This window comes from Mauremys mutica, chromosome 7, assembly GCF_020497125.1.
Source record: "Mauremys mutica isolate MM-2020 ecotype Southern chromosome 7, ASM2049712v1, whole genome shotgun sequence".
In the NCBI taxonomy this organism is placed as follows: domain Eukaryota; kingdom Metazoa; phylum Chordata; order Testudines; family Geoemydidae; genus Mauremys; species Mauremys mutica.
The window spans coordinates 107,833,454-107,852,790 of NC_059078.1; the positions used below are offsets into that span (position 1 = coordinate 107,833,454).

Below are 19,337 nucleotides of genomic sequence, written 5' to 3' on the forward strand. Positions count from 1 at the left end.
CATTAGAAACATATTTCCACAGCAATTAATTTCTTGTTCCCCTTTGTTTACCTGGGTAAACTACTAAGGTGTTGTCCAAGTCCCTAACAAATGGAGGCCCACCTCACAGACGTAATATTCAGTATCGGTGGATTTTTCAAAAGTGCATAAATGACTTAGAAGCTCAAGATTCAATAAAAATAAATGGGGCTTGTACCCTTATGTTGCTTAGGTTCTTCTGATAAGTTGCTGTGTGGAAAAAGAATCCCATAAAATATACCTCTTCCATAGAAGAGGTATATTTCATGTTTGCACCATGAAAAAGTAGTGACAATGTTGGGATGTGTTGTTTACTTATAATTACAATTTTTAATCTTAAAGATAAAACCTTATCCTTGGGGAATCTCTGATGGCAGGAGCTGAATGCTGTTAGAAAGTAGGTGTCCCTGAATTTCAAAGACAGCTGATATTGCCATTGCACAACAGTAGCAATGATGCTAAGCTTAATATGGTGAGTTACTGTATAAATCACAAGATGCTTCAGTTGTGACAGTCTGGAATGTAACAAAAATTAAATGGGCACTGACAGAGTCTTGTTGGTGCAGACATATAAGGGATGGATCAGTGGTTTGAGCATTGACCTACTCAACCCAGGGTTGTGAGTTTGATCCTTTAGGGGGACACCCAGGGATCTGGGGCAAAATCAGTACTTGGTCCTGCTAGTGAAGGCAGGGGGCTGGACTTGATGACCTTTCAGGGTCCCTTCCAGCTCTAGGAGATAGGTAGGTATATCTCTTTACTGAACTGCTTGAAACATTTGAAGTTTCAAGGTTTGTGCTCCTTGAACTTGTGGGGTAAAATTTTAAAAAGAACTCATCATTGGCCTGACTCTGCTCCCGTTGAATCCAATGGGAGTACCACGGACTTCTCAGCGAGCAGAATTACACTAGAGCTGAGCATTCTTGAAAATCCCACTGATGATATTCCAGTGACCTCATTTCTCCCACTTCCCTGTTACCCAAATTGCTCAAATGGCCTTAATTAAATACACGAGTCCAATAAATCCATGGTATGTTTTCAAAACCCATGTTTTACATTTTTGTGCGCATGTAAATGTGGCAGCAGTGGCTAGCCATTGGCTGATGTACACAGTGCATTAGATAGCAAAGGGCTGGATAGAATGTGGGATACATTACCTTTTTTCCAATATGTGTCTTTTTTCAGCATCTTTACCATGACTGAATTACTTTTAAAATATTCCAAATGTCTAGATTTCCAGTTTGATTGGAAAGATACTAAAAATGACATGAGGGATTCAATATTGAGCTGTGCTTATTTTTAATCTTCATTTGGAGGAAAGGCCATCTGGCAGCTTCTAGTCAATTTCAGTCAGAATAAAGACATTGTTAATCAGGGAACTTTTTAAGTTCCAGCCTACTAACCTATTAGGTTTCTTTGCTGTTTCAAGTGATTTCCAGACACATTTTTTTCCTAATCTCATGCACAGTTCTGCACTAATTCATGCTCTAGTCACGGTGACCTATTATGAGGTTTTCTGTTTCCATGCTTGTTAATTTTAAACTTCTTATTCTATCTCAGATGGAACCATGGAAGAACAAATGACATGATTATTTGATCTTAATGTTACAGATGTGTCTTTTTGTTTTCTTTTGTTTTTTTCAGAGGCCTCTTAGCTGATAGCTTCACAGAAACACACTATATGAAAGATGGCACTGATGTCATTCTCACACGCAATTACACGGTAAGGTTTGTGTCTTGGGTAATAGATGATGCTTCATCATTAAAACACCACATGAGTGCTGCCAGGATGGGAGGGTGAAATAAAATAGCTAGCTGGGTATTGTTTTTAGATTGTTGCCTTTGGCAACTGCTTGTCCCTATGTACCTAAGCAAGTTTTTTGAGGGGAAATTTTTCAAAGTGAGGCTTGGGGAGTTTCACCAATGACTGTCATTGAAGCCTATAAGATTTTTTCTGTTAAAGCCTTATGCAGCTCTTTGAAAATGCACTTGTTAGAGTTTTCTAGTAGGCCACAAACAGCCATTGTTGCACAGATAAGGAGTGAAGGCCTGATTCAATTAAAAAGAAAGCCCTAAAAAGTTGGCTTCCTCAGGCCGTGTTGAAGGTCACCTAAAGGCATTCCAAGGTCTGTGTGGGTTTCTACAATGCAAAAGCAAGATGTAGCTTTTATTTTTTGTTCTTATTAAATCAGGCCCTAAGATATTTTTAACAAAATATCTGGCTAACTTTCTCTTCATTAAAATGAGCACAAAATGCCCCCCCTCCTTTTAAAAATGCTTTTTATAAATAAAGTACTGTTTTAAGGAACTCACATTTTTGTCCTCTGATGGCAAATATGAATTCCTTAATTAAAAACAGTGCAGTGATTGATTTTAATTATGAAGTTTATCTTTTATCTGACTTTGTAGATCCAGCTCAGATGGAATATTTCTTTTATTTATTTATTTACTTGCTTACTGTATCAGTAGAAGCATCTTACTGCATGTTATCTGTAATGAGTCTTGCAGATGACAACAGGGGAAGTATTTTCACTCATGTCTTTTTAATGTTAAGAAGTATCTTCATTATGAAAAGCCAGGCATGACTAAAGCAATCAGTTTTGAAAGTTATGAGCCTCTTTCTGTGTGCATGTGTGCATGCGTGTGGTGGTCATATCTTATTGCAGTGGAAAATGGCTGATCACTTCTTTTGGAAGATTGTATAACATCACTAGCTATCCCATGGGCTGACTTCATAAAAGGAGGGATGTATAGTCTGTGCTGTAAGTAAACTGCAAAAAAGCAAGTAGATGAAAAATTTCAAAATGGTTTTAAAATTCATAATATTCAAATGAGGAAAGAATATACAACTTTTTGTATATTGAAGCAAACTAATCTCAGCTATGTGTACTGATGACTGTAGAAAGTTTCCTCTTTACAAATATCTTTGAAAGAAAAGTTTTAAGTAGGCAACGTACTTTGGTACAATGATGATGGCAGAAAGACCCCAAATAAATTGTACTAACGGTGCAGTTTGCTACCTAAAATAGTTTGAGCAGACCAGTACAACACATTTTTGATCAAGAGCAACTGCAATATTGTTTAAAAGAAGTGTCTTCCTGAGGTTCCATAACTTGATTTTACATCTTTTTTCATTCAGTATTCCTAAAGTACCTGTATGGTGCACTCTAAACTAAATCAAGTTACTGATTTATAGTTACCTGGCTGTGGAAATGAAATCAGGTTTTGGTCATTGTGCTATTTGCAGTCCTAAGGGCATGGCTACACTTGCAGATGTTGAGCACTTTGAATTAAACCAGCCTTCGTAGAGCACAGTAGGGAAAGCGCTGCTGTCTGTCAACACTGACAGCTGGCAGTGCACTGGCGTGGCCACATTAGCAGCTCTTGCAATGGCCACAGAGAGCAGTGCATTGTGGTAGCTATCCCAGCATGCAAGTGGCTGCAACGTGCTTTTCAAATGGGGTGGGGTGGAGTGTGACAGGGAGTGTGTTGTGTGTATGTGGGGGGAGAGACTGTGTTTTGGGGGGCTGAGAGCATGTCAGCATGCTGTCTTGTAAGTTCAGACAGCAGCAGACCTCCCCCCACACCGACCTCTCTCTCTCCCACACAGCATTCCACAGTAATGGTTGCTTTGTCTCGGAGCAGATAAGCAGCCGGCTGTCAAACGGAGCTTTCAAAGGGCATATGCAAAACAATGACAAGAGTGGCCACTTGACTTAAGGGGATTATGGGACATTTCCAGAGGCTGATCAGAGCGCAGTAATGCAACATCTCATTCACACTGATGCTGGGGCGCTCCAGCGGGGCTGCATCAAATGTTATTCTACTCGCTGAGGTGGAGTACCAGGAGCGCTCTAGCCATGGAGTCAGAGCGCTCTACGTGCCTTGCCAGTGTGGACAGGGAGTGAGCTCGTGCGTCTGGGGCTCCTTTAATGCGCTGTAACTCGCAAGTGTAGCCAAGCTCTAAGTCTGAGCATCTGCTTGGTGCAGATGTTATTGTTGTATTCTCTTCACATTTAGACTATATACTAAATAGCTCCCCAAAAATCTGTCATTCTCAAAGTTAACCATTGCTTTATTAGTTAATGGTCTGCAGTACAGCCAGAGCACATCTTTAAATACAACAAATCAGCTAACTGTAGTAATGATTCATTTTTGAGGTGATTATATACTTCATTCAGCAATTTAAAACCACAAATGTCTTTTTTGTTAGGTGAAAAATACTGTAGCTCAAATGAGTTACTGAGCTAGCAATCAATTTTCCACCAATCCAATCACAGGATATGATCTGATAGATTTGCCGTTTTCAATATTGAACTTAAAGGAACCTTACCTTCTTGCAGCATGTGGATCTTGAAGAAGTTATGAAAATGAATAGACGAGTTCAAAGTTAATGAAATATCTAGTTGTGTGTCTGGAGTGGGAAGGAATAAGAACCTTTTCAATAATACACTCTTTGATAATGTCAGTTGCACTTTAGATGCAGTCTGTATCAGCCTAGGAATCATCATCCCCTTCCTCTTTCACCAGACACTTTCACAGACCAGCCAAGTCTACACTTGCAACTGTGCTGATGCAGCATTTTATCAGTGCAGCTGTGCTGCTGTAGCACTTTAATGAAGATGATGTAAGCCAGTGGGAGAGAGCTCTCCCATCAGTGCACTTAATCCATTTCCCCAATAGCTATGTTGATGGGAGAAGCTCTCCTGCTGACATAGAGCTGTCTACACAGTGGGTTAGATCAGTATAACTATGCCACTCAGGGGTGTGAAAAATCCACACCCCTGAATGTGACATAGTTATACCAATATAGGTCTGTAATGTAAACCAGGAGTTTGCTACATACACCAAGAGCACTCAGATATCTCGCTTCCATGAGCAGCACCAGTTATAAATTGTGCTCCTACCTCAGACTCCAGACTACTAACTCGTATGACTTTTAGCGGATGTTTATGTAACCAGGCTGTCTCAATGTCATTGAATGATGGCCCAGGTTTTTCTCCAGTTAAGGATTGTATGAGTTTAACTGATCATTGTCTTTAAAGCAGAAATATTATGGCCATGCCTAACAGCTGCATGCCCTTAGTTGTGAGTGAAGCAAACCTCTAAAGAGAATTCAATGTGTGGAATTGCTCCTCTTGTTTGTGATTTTCTTTCTCATCAGAGTGTTACTAGCACTTTACTGAGGCAGATAATGAAGATACACTAACAATGTCACTGACACACCATTTTTCTGGTTGCTTTAACTATGGCAAACCATGTAAATTCAATTCAGATTATAACCCACTGTTCTGTATTTTGTTACATTCTCATGTTAAAAAAATGCTCCAAATAAACATTTTCTTATGAGGTAAACTAATTTGCTTAGGATTCATATCTGAGCTATTCCATCTTACCCTGGTCTTTTTCTAGGTTATTGCTTTCTTTCAGAAATCAAGGTGGGCTTTAGAAGTGTGCTGTGTGCAGCTGTGTAATTGAAAACCATTCCCTGACACTGAAAAGGTTAATTAATGCAGCTAGATGTGAATGAACCAAGTAATAAAAAGGCATAGTGAGATGACTGTCAGTTGAAACATGAGTGATAACTTTCCTTTGCACTAATAAGATAGCAACCTTTTACAAGAGTATTTTCAGTTTCCGGATAGCATTTAAAGGAGCTGTGAAAAAAGAAATGCTGAACGTGACACAATCATTACTTTCCAGCCAGTCACATAATTGCAGATGTAGTATAACCTTTAGTCAACAATAAAATTAATTTTGATTGCAGCAAGATATGTATCTTTATTGAGTCAGTATCTGTGTTGTGGTTGCCTTTTGCAAGCAGTTGGATTATTAAAGAAATACAATAACATAGCCATAAAATGCCTTTCAAAATAGAAGACCCTCTTATTTTTGTTTGTTCCTAATAATGTGCAGCTACCCAGCTAGTTAATTTAATAAAATGCTTCCCTTCCAACCCACTTTTCATTTGCCCTGTGAGTTAGATTTGAGACTAGATTTAATACATCTCACAGTATGCTTAATTATCTCCTATGAATTTACATCCTATTACTAAAGAAAATGTACATCTAAGCAAAATGTTGATGTCAATGAGATTTGTTCCACTGCTTAATGTTATAAAATGCCCCATATCATAGCTTTCAGATACCATAATCAAGGAGAAAAAACTTGTCATATTTTAAATACACTGTTGATTGTCTTTAAGCAATTAGGGATGCCACAGGTACTTGTGTGGACTCCTTTGGTCCAACATTAAACATTGAGAATGCCCAGTACAATATTTCATGGAGGCAGAAAGATTGCTATCAGTGGGATACTGGATGCTGTCGCCTGAAATCAGACAAGGTTTTTAGGTAGAAAGGAAAGGAGAACCTTATAAACACAAGGCACTGAATAGAATTTATGATTACCTAAATGTTTCCCCCTTCCTTCCTTTTTGCAATTAGGGTCACTGCTATTACCATGGTACTGTGCAAGGGTATCCTGATTCTGCAGTCATTCTCAGTACCTGCTCTGGACTCAGGTAAGTAAGCTTTCCAAAGACATCTTGGAGATCTAAAAACACATATAATGACTACAATCAAATCCCATGCTTCAAGGTTTCAGTTGGTTGCCTGCAGAGGTCAGGAAGGATTCCCCACCCACTCACCCCCAATAAATAATTAGCTAGATGTATTCTGGGTTGATGTTTTTTCCATCTTCCTCTGAAATATCAAAGCTTGGCCAAACCTGCAGTTGCGACACCAGGAAGGGTGGACCAGTGTTCTGAGGCGGTACCGAAAAGCCTCTTTCTAGAGCAGTGGTTCCCAAGCTTGTTCCACCGCTTGTGTAGGGAAAGCCCCTGGCGGGCCGGGCCGGTTTATTTACCTACTGTGTCCGCAGGTTCGGCCGATCGCGGCTCCCACTGGCTGCGGTTTGCTGCTCCAGGCTAATGGGAGCAGCTGGAAGCAGCACAGGCCAAGGGACGTACTGGCCGCCGTGTCCAGCAGCCCCCATTGGCCTGGAGCCAGTGGGAGCCGTGATGGGATGAACCTGTGGACGCGGCAGGTAAACAAACCGGCCCGGCCCGCCAGGGACTTTCCTTGCACAAGCGGCGGAACAAGTTTGGGAACCACTGCTCTAGACGCTTGATTGGTGTGTCTTGCTCATGGTCATATTACTCTCTAGATTTGGGGTAAGGAATTTTCCTCCAGATCACATTTGGAGGGACCTTGGAGTTTGGGCTCTTGGCACCTGAGTCTCTCCTGTTCTCTGGCTGTGGCAGACAGTTTAGTCCTTGATGACTGACATGCTGCTGTCTCTAACTAGAGTCTTTGGGCTCAATATATGGGAATGTGATTGAAATTTAATGGCCTGTGATATACAGGAGGTCATGGTTTGTGCATGATTTGTGCAACCCCAGTATTAAAGTTGAATGTGGGGACTAGGAATGAGAATTCATAGAATTTAAGGCGAGGAGGGACCATTAGATCATATAGTCTGAACTCCTGTATAAGACCATTACATTTCACCCAGTTATCCCATGATTGAGCCCAATAACTTAGTTTTGGTAAAAGCATATCTACAGGAAAGGCATACCAACATGATTTGAAGACATTAGGAGATGGAGAATCCACCACTTCCCTTGGTGATTTATTCCAATGGTTAAATACCTTCCTTTAAAAAAAAAGCCTTATTTCTACTTTGAACTTGTCTGTATTCAGTTTCCAGCCATTGTTTCTTCTTCAAGTATGGCCTCTATTTGTATTCTACTGTGGGTGCACATCTGCTCCATGCATCAGAGACTGGAAGATTTTTGCTAGCGGTTCTGTTGGTCCATGCCTGTGTCTTTCTCCTCTTCATGCTCTAAACCAAGGGTATAAGGGGTGATGCGGGCCGACCGATTCTTCAGTTCCTTTCTACCACCCATGGTCCAAGATGGAATCCTTCAGTGTCCACTGTGTTTGCTACTGCAGCATTTGCTTTCTTCAGTAATTACCAGTAAATACTTGTTTATAGTATTTAGGTAGTTGTAGATGGCATCTTAGTTCTTAGCTTAGCTTAATTGTTAGTCATGACATAGCAAACTGTCACGTGTTAATGTCTAAATATGGTTTTGTTCATTATTCCAAGTTCATGGAATTCACTGACAAACTCATGCAACAGGATTAAGTGCTGTTCCAAGCGCTTATTGAGATAGGTACAATGATTGCCAGATCATCCCTTCAAGCTTCACTTGACACAGCCTCCTAGTCGATGGCTATGGCTTTTTTTCATGCATAGACTGTTGTGGCCTCAGTCCTCTGGATTCCCAGGGACGTCCAATCTACAGCGAAGGACTTGCCCTTCTAAGGGAACAGCCTGTTCAGTGAGAATATGGATGATTCATTATGCTCATTGAAGGACTCAAAGACAACCCTCCACTCCATGGGAATCTACACTCCACCATCAAAGAGGAAATTCTGTAGACCACAGTCTCATAACCAACACTTCAACCCTTTTCCCATCAAAGGTGCTATGGACCACTACAAAAATGGCACAGGATGCAGGGGAACAAGTACAATGCTCTCCCCTTTTCCTCCTTCAAACTCCAGCCTCACACTAAGAAACACTTTCGAGAGATCCGAATCAAACCAGTTGCCAATCTATCTACCCAACATTCAAATACCCAATTTGATGACCATCTAGTTCATTTCTCCCAACCCTAGCAAATGATAACAGAAAAATGGGTCCTTGACATCATTCATATCCTCTACACTATAGAGTTCCTCTCCTCCACTCCAAACCCCCCATCCGCATCCATCTTCAGGGACCACTCCCATGAGAGGATGCTCATTCGGAAAGTAGACTCCCTTCTTCAACAGGGACCCATAGAACTGGGACATCCCCAACACTGGGGAAAGGGGTCTTACTCAAAATATCTTCTCATTCCCAAAAAGAAGGAAGAATGGAGACCCATCAATATCGCAGGCAGCTTGATGCCTTTATCTTAAAATTGAGGTTCAGGACAGTCACCCTGGCATCAGTAATTCCCCCTCTGAACAGCTGCAACTGGTTCACAGCTCTTGACATGAAGGATGCCTGTATTCACATAGACATACACCCCATGCACAGAAGATTCCTGAGTTCACTGTAGGTTTGAACTATTGTCATTACAGGGTGCTCCCCTTTGGCCTCACAACAGTGCCAAGAGTATTCACAGAGGTGTGATCAGTTGTGGTAGCCTACTTGCACTGCCACAGATCATCACTTTTCTCTTACCTCGAAGACTGGGTATTGCTAGGGAGCTCTCATCAGGAGATTCTGACAGTGATCTTATCTCTGCTTAACCTTCTGTGCTCAGTGGGACTTGGTGTAAACATAGAAATGTCCGTTTTAGTTCCCATACGGACTATAGAGTTAATTGGGGCAATGCTGGAGTCTGTCAGTGTCAAAGCATACCTTCCTTGGGTCAGATTCCAATCAAACATGGTATTCAGCTCCAGATGAGCCTGTTCACTCTGTTCATGTGTCATTCTTCTAGGACATATGGCCCCCTGAACCTATGTTACTCCCTTTGCAAGACTTTGCCTTCATTGCCTACAAGCTTGGCTCCAGACGGTATATGTGCCAAGCAGACACAATATGGAAAAAATTAGTCTCTCTCTCCCACAAACCGCTTGGAAGAACAGGGAGCAAGTGTGTGTGGGAGCTTTCTTCATCCCCTCCCTGCCCCCAGAAGACATTGATCACAGACCATTCCTTGTTAGGATGGGGCACCCATCTAGATGAGAGGGACATGGAAAGTGGAGACTTTCTAAATGAATTTCAGGCTGCATGTTATGAGTTAACAAACACTCCTCTTCCCCAAGGTCTGAGAGCCCACTCTACTAGGGCCAAGAGCCCATCAGTAGCCTCACTTTGGGATGTTCCTCTCATTGAAAACTATAAGGCAACAACGTGGGGTTCTGTCCATACCTGCAAGAGACATTATGCTCTGGCGCAAGCTTCTCCAGCTGATGCATCTGTCAGCACAGCAATACTCCAGTCATTGGTACCACAAAGATTCTTGCATCTTCTTCCTCAATTAACACTGCTTGTCAGTCACCCACAGTGGAAAACACATAGGGACCATCACTTGAAGGAGAAAGAAGGGTTGCTTATAGTGTATGGTAACTGGAGTTCTTTGAGATGTGTGGTCCCCATCTTTATTCCACCATCTGCCCTCCTTCCCCTTTACTTCTGATCTTTGATGCCTGGTTCATGGTAGAGAAGGAATTGAAGAGGCAGTTGGTCCACACTGCCCTTTATATCCTTGGTTCGGCACATGAGGAGGAGAAGGGTGCAGGAACAGACCAACAGACACTGCTAGCAAAAAACTTCTGGACTCAGGTGCATAGATGTGAGGCACACCCAAAGTGGATTACAGATAGGGACCACACACGTTGAAGAACTCTAGTTACTGTAAAAAGTAAATAACTTTTCTTTCTTATTATACCTTTCTCCACTAGATTAAAAATCCATTTTAGGCCCAGTATTTTCTCCCCATGAAGCACTTGTGCACTAATCAAGTCACCGTTCACTTCTCTTTTTGATAAGGTAAACAGGTTGAGTTCTTTAAGTCTCTCACTGTAAGGCATTTTCTCTAGCCCATGAATAATTTTTTCAGCCCTTTCTCCAATTTTAAAACATCCTTCTAAAAATACAGACACCAGAACTATACACAGTATTCCAGTATCAGTCTCATCCATAGATCTGGCTGAAATTTGGGATTTACAGTTTATGAGAAATGTTGACTTTTTGAAATTTGGTTTTGGTCCAAATTGAAAACCTGAAAAAACTTCATTTCAGAAACACAGCCACATGGTGTTTCCTAAACAAAATATGCTCCCTGGACCAGAAGCTGCTGATTGAATTGACATATTTGTAAGGGGAAACTGACAAGAATTGCAGTTTGTCCATAGTTGCTGGGATTCCCAAGTCTTCAACTCTAGTGCAGACTTGCACTTGGAGCAGAAAGTGGTGAGGTTTGTGATGGTCCTTTGTTCTGGGGGGTGGGGGGCCTTTATCCCAGAGCTTTAGATGAGTTTGTTAGATATCCTGGGCCCAGACCATGGAGTGCTTTGAAGATAAGGACCTAGACCTTGAACTTGATTCAAAATTTTCTGGGAATCCAGTGTAGAGAGTGGGTTCCCCATTGACAGCTATGTTTTGAGATCTGTCAGTCAGTTCTTAATCCATTTAATGTGTGCATTATCAATATTGTACAGTGCTACGTTTTTAATCAGAATGTTATGCAGTACTAAGTCAAAAACCTTACAAACATATGATACTACATCTACACAGTTACTTCTATCAACCAAACTTGTAATGTCCTCAAATAACAAAGTCGGGTTTGTGTGATGAAAACTATTTTCCATAAATGCATGGTGACTGTCATTGATTATATTCCTGCCCTTAATTCTTTATTAATGAAGAATGCATATTCCCTGCTGCTGCTCAAGGGGGACATCAACAGGCTAGTAGAATTTTGGGGAGTCCATGTGATTCCCTTTTTTGCATGGCAGTTGTGCCCAGGTGATGCTATATTTTATTCTGACAGTACACTGGTTGGCATATCTATCAGACTCTGACAGAACCTGGTTGCCTTCCAGTCCTTGTTTAGCTGTGGAGTCCTCAAACTTGTCCCCCTGTGGTAGTGAGCAATGGTATACACTAGCAATGACAGAACTGCTGAGCAGCTGCTAACTCCTACAGCTTCCAACAGCCCAGTAGTTCTGAGAATTTGCTTCCTAATGTGACTATGAAGCTCAATAAATTGTGGTGGTGAAAGATATGACACGTAGCAAGTAGTTTAGATGCTAATGTTAACACACACCAAAAAAAAATAGTGAGAGAGACACATAATGTCAAGAAAAAAATTAAATTACACAATTTAATAATTTCTCAGTCAACTTTCAGAAAGGCACTGACTGATGGTAGTTTTTAAATACACCATAGACATAGTTCAGGAACCAATTACCCTTCCTAGTTGGTCAATCACAGAGTGGTATTTACTCACAGAGCAGTTCCAAATCACAGTAATTAACTTTAAATTGGCTCTAGTGTTCTCCCTGGAAAACCAGTTTTCCTGTCAAATTTCCAGCTGTCTCAGACTTTTCAGAGTTTGTTTAATTTATCTACAAACAGCATGACTATTTGAGCCTTTCCCTCCTCTGTTTTGCATTCTGTATGGTGATGGTATTTTCAAGGCTTTTATATTATAGCCTTGGAGATAATAGGAGCAGAGGAGGAAGAAAACATAGAGTGAATAAGCAATTTGTTACCAAAATTCTTATCCTTATTAAAAGGGCAACCGTGGCCATAGTTAGTAGGATTCCACTGTTGTCTTCCAGCAAGAAAACATTTTTACGGGTGCTTTTCCATCTATCTGGCATCTCCACTAACTTTTATTCTAGTTAATCTATTATGTTTGTGGTATTTTAGACAGCATTAGTCATATATAAGCCATTGTCATGGCAGGTAAAAAATAATTTAGTGCCCCTTAAATATTTTAAAGAATTGCATGATTACAGTGAAAGCAGTGCTAGGTGGTCTACCACAGCTAGGGGAAATTTGCCATTTGTGCGGAAAATAACAGATAGTATTAGCCCTGCACCCCAGAGCTATTTACAAAGAAAAAAGCTAACAAGAAGGACAGTTCGACTGCACGTTAAATGTGGTTTCTCTCTTTTCTCTGATTCATTCTCTCTTTCACTTTTGGTGAATTTTGTGCTCACAGCTGAATGACAAGCCTAGTCCTCTCTTTGGATCCAGTCACTGTTACCCAGCTCCTTACGCAGTCATTTATTCCAGTGCAATGTGGATGTAAAGCCTTATCCAGTCAGAATAGAACATTTTTCATTCAAATTGCACTGGTGCAAGTAACTGCATACAGGGCAGGTTGGTGGTAAACTGGGCCCTTTACTGGTGTAGCATCTTCTTTGCCAGGGCAGGCTTTCCTATTTCCCTGCTAATGTGATTCAGCCTTAGCATGCAGGGAGAACATCTTGGGTGAGGATATATCTCAATATCCATGTAACCGCTGCATGGTGCCCATGAGTGATAGCGGTTTTGTGATCGGAACACCTGTTGAGTTAGACCCCAAAACTCATTTCACAGCCTGGTAACAGATAATAATTACTTTGTCAGTACTGAGCTTGAACAGAAACATACAGTTGAAAGGCTACATATTGCAATATCAGTTCCCTGAACCATCTACTTCCCCCCATTAAGATAAGTTGGGAATAAAAGGCCGGATGATGCAAAATGGCTAAAGGCCTGCTGTGAAGTCCTAAGGGTGCTGAGTACCTCGCAGGTTTGGTCCCACCGTTCACATAATACCTCTCTCACAAAAACATTTTTAATAATCCCTTGTCAGAAACATTAAAATGCATATTATTAGTATGAATGTTTTACTAGTATGCACACAAAATAGTTTAAAACAGTGCAGGAAATTCAGAGCTAAAGCAACCACTTGGTCTTTAACACATTCCATCGTACCTGAGTATTGTAGAAACTAATGTCTAATGTATAACATTACAAAGCTAACGTGCTGCAGTTTCCTTGTTTATGTTGCTTTTCCCTCCAGGGCTCGGTTTTGATCTGATATAGTCCCAAGGATCCTAGCTCCACATGGAGTTTCACAAGAAAGTATTGTGATGCAGCCATAGGCTAAAGAGGGAAGCCTTGCCTAGTGCTCCTAGATTCTGTTTCTGGCTCTGCCACACAGTTGCGTGAATTCAGACAAGTTACTTCTGTGCCTCAGTTTTTCCATCTATAAAATGTAGATAATAATTCTTACCTACCTCCCATGAGTGTTGCATGAGCCTTAAAGTTTAAGTACCATGAAATCCTTTGATGAAAGGAAGCGCAAACTATTATAATTATTTCATTTGCATTTCAGGATGCCGTCATCCTGCCATCTGAAACTAGCAGTCCATCTTGGATACCTTTCCATCCATACAGGAGAAATACACTTGCCTTTCCCATAGACTAAGATAATGCATTAAAAGGCATGAAACTGACCCAAAAGAGAAGGTTACACATTTTAGAAAGCTGTGAAGCTTATATATATACAATGCAGCCATGTGGCTAAGCATTTAAGACAAATTATTAGCTTATATATGGCATTTGATTGCCTATCCTATGTTGCATAAAGAATAGAGTGAAATCTGAAAATTTGAAAAGCACATGTCACTCATGCAAGTGGAGGGGGTTTGATGTAGAGATAACTGAATCACATAGAGATAGAAAGAAGACTCAGTTTTCTACTACACACACACTTTCATATTCCCACTATAATACTTTCTCTCAGACATAACATTAGAATGTCTTGCTTCACTTAGGACTACAATAGCATAAAGAGAGTTAGATTGACACTGATAGCTACCTAAAATGCAGGTTATAGGAGAGTGTAAACATGCCATTGTCTGCATGCTGCTTAACTTCTTTGGTGGAGGAGGAGTTGAGTGGCAGGAGAGAGGCTGTATATATTGAATGCATGAAATAGGAATGATGGATAATCAGTGCTTCCAGCACTTCCATCCGGAAAAAAAAACCAATTAGATTTTTCAGACTACTTGGGAGGTGATGGTTTGGATGCGGCAAGGTCATTTTGCCATTCTATGGAAAGTACTCTTCTTTCTTTCCCAGGAAAAGGGGGCCTCCAGTTTAGTAGCAAATTCGTGAGTCTTATGGGCATGACTTTCAGCGTCCACATGTGCTTGTACAACCTTAAAGTACACCTCTACCCCAATATAACGTGACCCGATATAACACAAATTCCGATATAACGCGATAAAGTAGCGCACTCCGGTGGATCAAAGCAAGTTCGATATAACGTGGTTTCACCTATAACGCAGTGAGATTTTTTGGCTCCCGAGGACAGCGTTATGTCGGGGTAGAGGTGTAGTAATATATGTCTGCTAACTCTTTTGCATGCAGGGTATAGAATATACACACACAAAACCTATTCATCTGAAGAAGATTTGCATGCACAAACCCCTTTACCTGAATGCACAGGTGCAAGTGCTGGAAAAGTGCATACACAAGAGGAAGCCATGTTGAGGTCTCACTGATCAGCAGACACTAGGTGGGATTTTAAAAAGTGCCTCAGTGATGTAGGAGCATGTGTCTCGTTGAGAGTCTGGAACTTTTGCTCCTATGTTTCTTATGTACGTTGAAAATCTTACCCCATGTGCCCAGGTGCAGCATATTTGCTAAATAATAAGCACAACAGAGTCATACATACATGAAATGTTTAGTCACTGCACAACAACAAACAGAAAGTAAAATAATTTCTGTAGGTGCTACGGTATTTAAAAGACCCTCCTTATCGACCCCAAATCTGGGGCCAAGTTTGACTTCAATGTCTCTTTACTGTTTCCCTATATTATTTATTATATAGTGCTACAAAATAACACATTAAAATGGCATTGATAATAACTGCCCTCTCTTTTCTTCCTCTAGTTCCTTTTCCATCTTCCCTGGTCTGTCTTGCCATTCTAATGGTTACGCTCACTCATAACACTTCCTCTGATAACACAGTTACTGCACTTTGACTCCCAAGTACAGGACATTAAATTCTATTATCACTCTATGTAACTCCATCCTTGAATTCTGGACACCAGGATTTCAGACCAATAAGCAGTGACATTGGATAAATCTGATTTGCAATGTGAAAGGATTAACCTGCCTAACTAGGTGTTACAGTAGTCTCTGGACATGGGTTAATTTTTATATACTGTACTATGGAATAGATTTTCAGATTGCTGAAGGACATTTTGCTAGCATAAAGCAGGTTCATGTGAATATGGGGTATTTCTAAATGAGAACTCCCTTATTATGCTGTAGTACCTGAAAACAACACAGCCATTGTTTTAGTGGTTGCTTTGAATTTCTCTCTGTTGTTGATTTGAGTCAGACTTTAAGTTCTGATGTATGTAATAATAAGCTCCTATATTGTGCTTTTCATCAGTAGAACTTATAGCTCTGTTCAAAGGAGGGAAATTTCATTACTTCAGTGAGGCATAGAGAGATTAAGTGAATTACCTAGGGTCATTCAGTAGGCTGGTGATAGGCTCATGGGGGAGAGGGATAGCTCAGTGGTTTGAGCATTGGCCTGCTAAACCCAGGGTTGTGAGTTTAATCCTTGAGGAGGCCACTTAGGGATGTGGGGCAAAAATTGGTCCTGCCTAGTGAAGGCAGGGTGCTGGACTTGATGACCTTTCAAGGTCCCTTCCAGTTCTAGGAGATTGGTGTATCTCCAATTATTACCTTAACCTGGAATAGAACCATAGTTTCATGAGTCTCAGCTCTGTGCTACATCCAGTAGGCCATACTGTTACAAAGAGGAAGGAAGTCATGCTCTTAAGGCAATGTAGGCCAAATCTTGGACTACTTACTCAGGCAAAATTCTCACTGAAGTCAATATAATGTAGATTGGACTCCACATTTGGAAAATTGGTACATATCAACACAATAAAGGCTATGTTTCTTATTCCTTTCAGGCAGCCTTCATTCATGCTCATCCAAAACTTGAGCGAACTCCACATTTGTGCACCCACATGGACAATTGCACATACACACTGTGTAATTGCACACTTACCTGATTGGCTTGCACTCCTGAGGGTTCACAGTGCTCATAAAATGGAGGCTGGCAGAACATTTTCCCTTACAAGTATAACTGAAAAGGAGCTGAAACAATTTTAGAAGACTCTTTCCAGCTGAGCTTCTCTGCAGAGTTATGAACCTTTGAGAACAGTTAGACAGAGGAAATACAGAGAGACATTAGCTAATGGCAGTGCAGTTTCCAGAACCAGGATGATGTGTGGGCATGGGGGACAGGCAATGACCATGAACTACTGAAGTTACAATATTCATAATTAGTTAAATTCACCTCTGAGCAGAGGGGCAGCATGAGATCTTCTCAATACTTAACTCCCTAGACTTAAGTGGCACTTCACTGATACATAGGCCTTGCACTGAGCCTCTGTATAAGGGTGAATTTCACCGAAAATGAATACACAGTATACACAGATGAGACAGTCTTCTATTTCAGTACATTTCTCATGTACTAAGGCAAATTACATATACGTTCTTCTCCCAGTGGTAATAGGGTTTTTCATTGTTTTTATTTAGAAAGGAGCATAACTTTGAGCTTCATTAAAACCAAATGCTTAATTGCATTCATGGGTATCAGATTTATTGATTTACTTAACTCTCCGCTTGCAGTGCAGCAGAATAATATATCATAGCTTCGGATAATGCTGCCCTAGCCAAGTTTTCCTTTAGTATCACAATTTCTCAGACAAGTATGCATCAGTGGTTTATATTGGCAGGGCCCACTCTTCTGCTGACAGGTTGGAAAAGAAAAATCCCATTTGTATTTTAAGATTTCCAAAAGCCTGTTGATTTATGAAATATTACTGGCTTTGCATTAGGTTTTGTTTTTTTTAAAAAAGGAATGGGGAATGGAATAGACCATTTCACTTTGTCATGTATTAAATAAGTGGAGTTATTCCCTCTAATTACACTTCCCCTCAGGAGGTTCCTGGCAAGTTAACCAGCAATTAATAACTGCATTTGTTATTTTATGTTTTAAGTTTCCTTTCAGTGGGATGGAGAGAGAATTCCACGTTGTGTTCTCTCCCACTCCACAGAGGAGGGGGATCTGCCCATCGTGAGGAAGGATCAATCCTCTGCAGCTTTGTTTGCCTTGTCAGGGCAGTAGTGAAGGCTAACGGGGCTCAAATATCTGCTATTTGGGGATGTGGGCAAGGGATTGGACAGGAGTTAACTATGGGGCCAAGGAACCCTTTCTTTTCTGTAGGAAGAGGTGGGAGTATGGAGGTTACTGAGCAGGAAGATGAAATGGAGAAAGTGTGATGGGGTTTTGAGGACAGAGATAGGAGGAGGAGGTGAGGCTATGAGGGAGAGAATGTACCCCCTGTGACAGATGCTACTCATGTCATTTAATGCAATACTGGAAGGTGCTCTGGTACTATGGTGATGAGGGGCTCCTAATTTTGCTTCTGTTGTCACTCAGCTATTCAAGAGGGAGTCTTTTCGGGAGGCAAACTCCTTCCCACCAAGCACAGCTTCTTCCAGTTCCCTCCTTGCTCCTTCATAGGTTTCTTCCAACTTCACGACCCACCACTAGCTGGAAGGATTGGGGAGAAATGAAGAGGCACAGGGCCTGTGTGCAGATAGCACAAGCCTTTGGTAGATCTCAGGAGATCCATGATGGATCCCCATCAGTTCTATGAGCTCTCTCTTTTTGATACTTCAGTCTCTAATGCTGTCATTTAGGCATCTTTTCTGAACACATACGCCTTGTCTACACGTCTGGCAGCGTGTAGGATACAGGTAGCTACACGGGAGTAAAAGGCTCTGTCAGGAGAGGCAGTGAGGAAAGGCTCTGGCAGTTGCCCACTGCTGGAGCCTTTTACTGCTGCCCCCTCCCTCCGTCCCCTGCCAGCTTTTCTTTGATGCAGTGAAAGGCTCCAGCAGAGGGGAACTTCCAGAGCCTTTCCCTGCTGCCACTTTGCTACCCATAGACTTCCCCTGCTGCTGGACCCTTTCACTGCAGCAGAGAAAGATTTTGGCAGCAGGGAGGCAGCAAGACACTACACTGATATTTTTAGCAGAGTCGGTGTGGGAGGCACTGCTTGGGCATGTAGAGAGCCATGTAGGGTATATAATCTAAGGGTTCTGGCATGTCAACTCTACTCACCTAAGCAGTGCCTCCCTGTCTACACTGGTGTTTGTACCTGTGCTAGGGAGACGTGCAGTGTCTGTACTCTGCATGCTGCTGTAACGGTACACAGATCTTAAGACACTGCGAAGACAATAGGTACCCCCTTTCCATTTTCAAAGTACCTGGCAAATTCATTGCCCAGTTCTGTTTCCGTTAAAGTCAATGGCAAAATTCCCATGGGCTTCACTGGGCACAGGAGCTGGCCATTAATTATTTACAATCTCAAAGGACAGGTTAAAGAACTCCACCAAAACTGAGCACTTATGTTGCACAATGTCACTAGAATCCTTTAATGGTTCCTCCTGTCATATTTGCTCGGGTCCCTGTTCTGTACGTTATGTACTTATTGCATTTGTAAGGCATGGATCAATGAGCATTAGTGCTGGCTGGGAAATGGAGAACAGAACATTGAAATTATACAGTATTCTACATCCTAGCCCTATACAGTAAGACCAGTACTGGAGCCTAAAATAAAAAATAAAGCTCCAAACAGACCACCATCCAGAACCCAGGGCAAAGCCAACAGCTACCCCATCAAGCAAACAGGAAAATTCCCAGTTAA

At 41.3% G+C, this 19,337-nt stretch overlaps 1 protein-coding gene across 1 annotated transcript in view; it reads left to right on the forward strand.

The window, feature by feature from the left end:
* ADAM12 (ADAM metallopeptidase domain 12) overlaps positions 1-19,337 on the forward strand; it is a 315,046-nt gene that overhangs the window by 181,055 nt on the left and 114,654 nt on the right. Inside the window, exons 4-5 of the mRNA XM_045023718.1 lie at positions 1,663-1,741; positions 6,465-6,541. Of these exons, the coding sequence (XP_044879653.1) occupies positions 1,663-1,741; positions 6,465-6,541 (156 nt within the window). The remainder of the gene's footprint in view (positions 1-1,662; positions 1,742-6,464; positions 6,542-19,337) is intronic.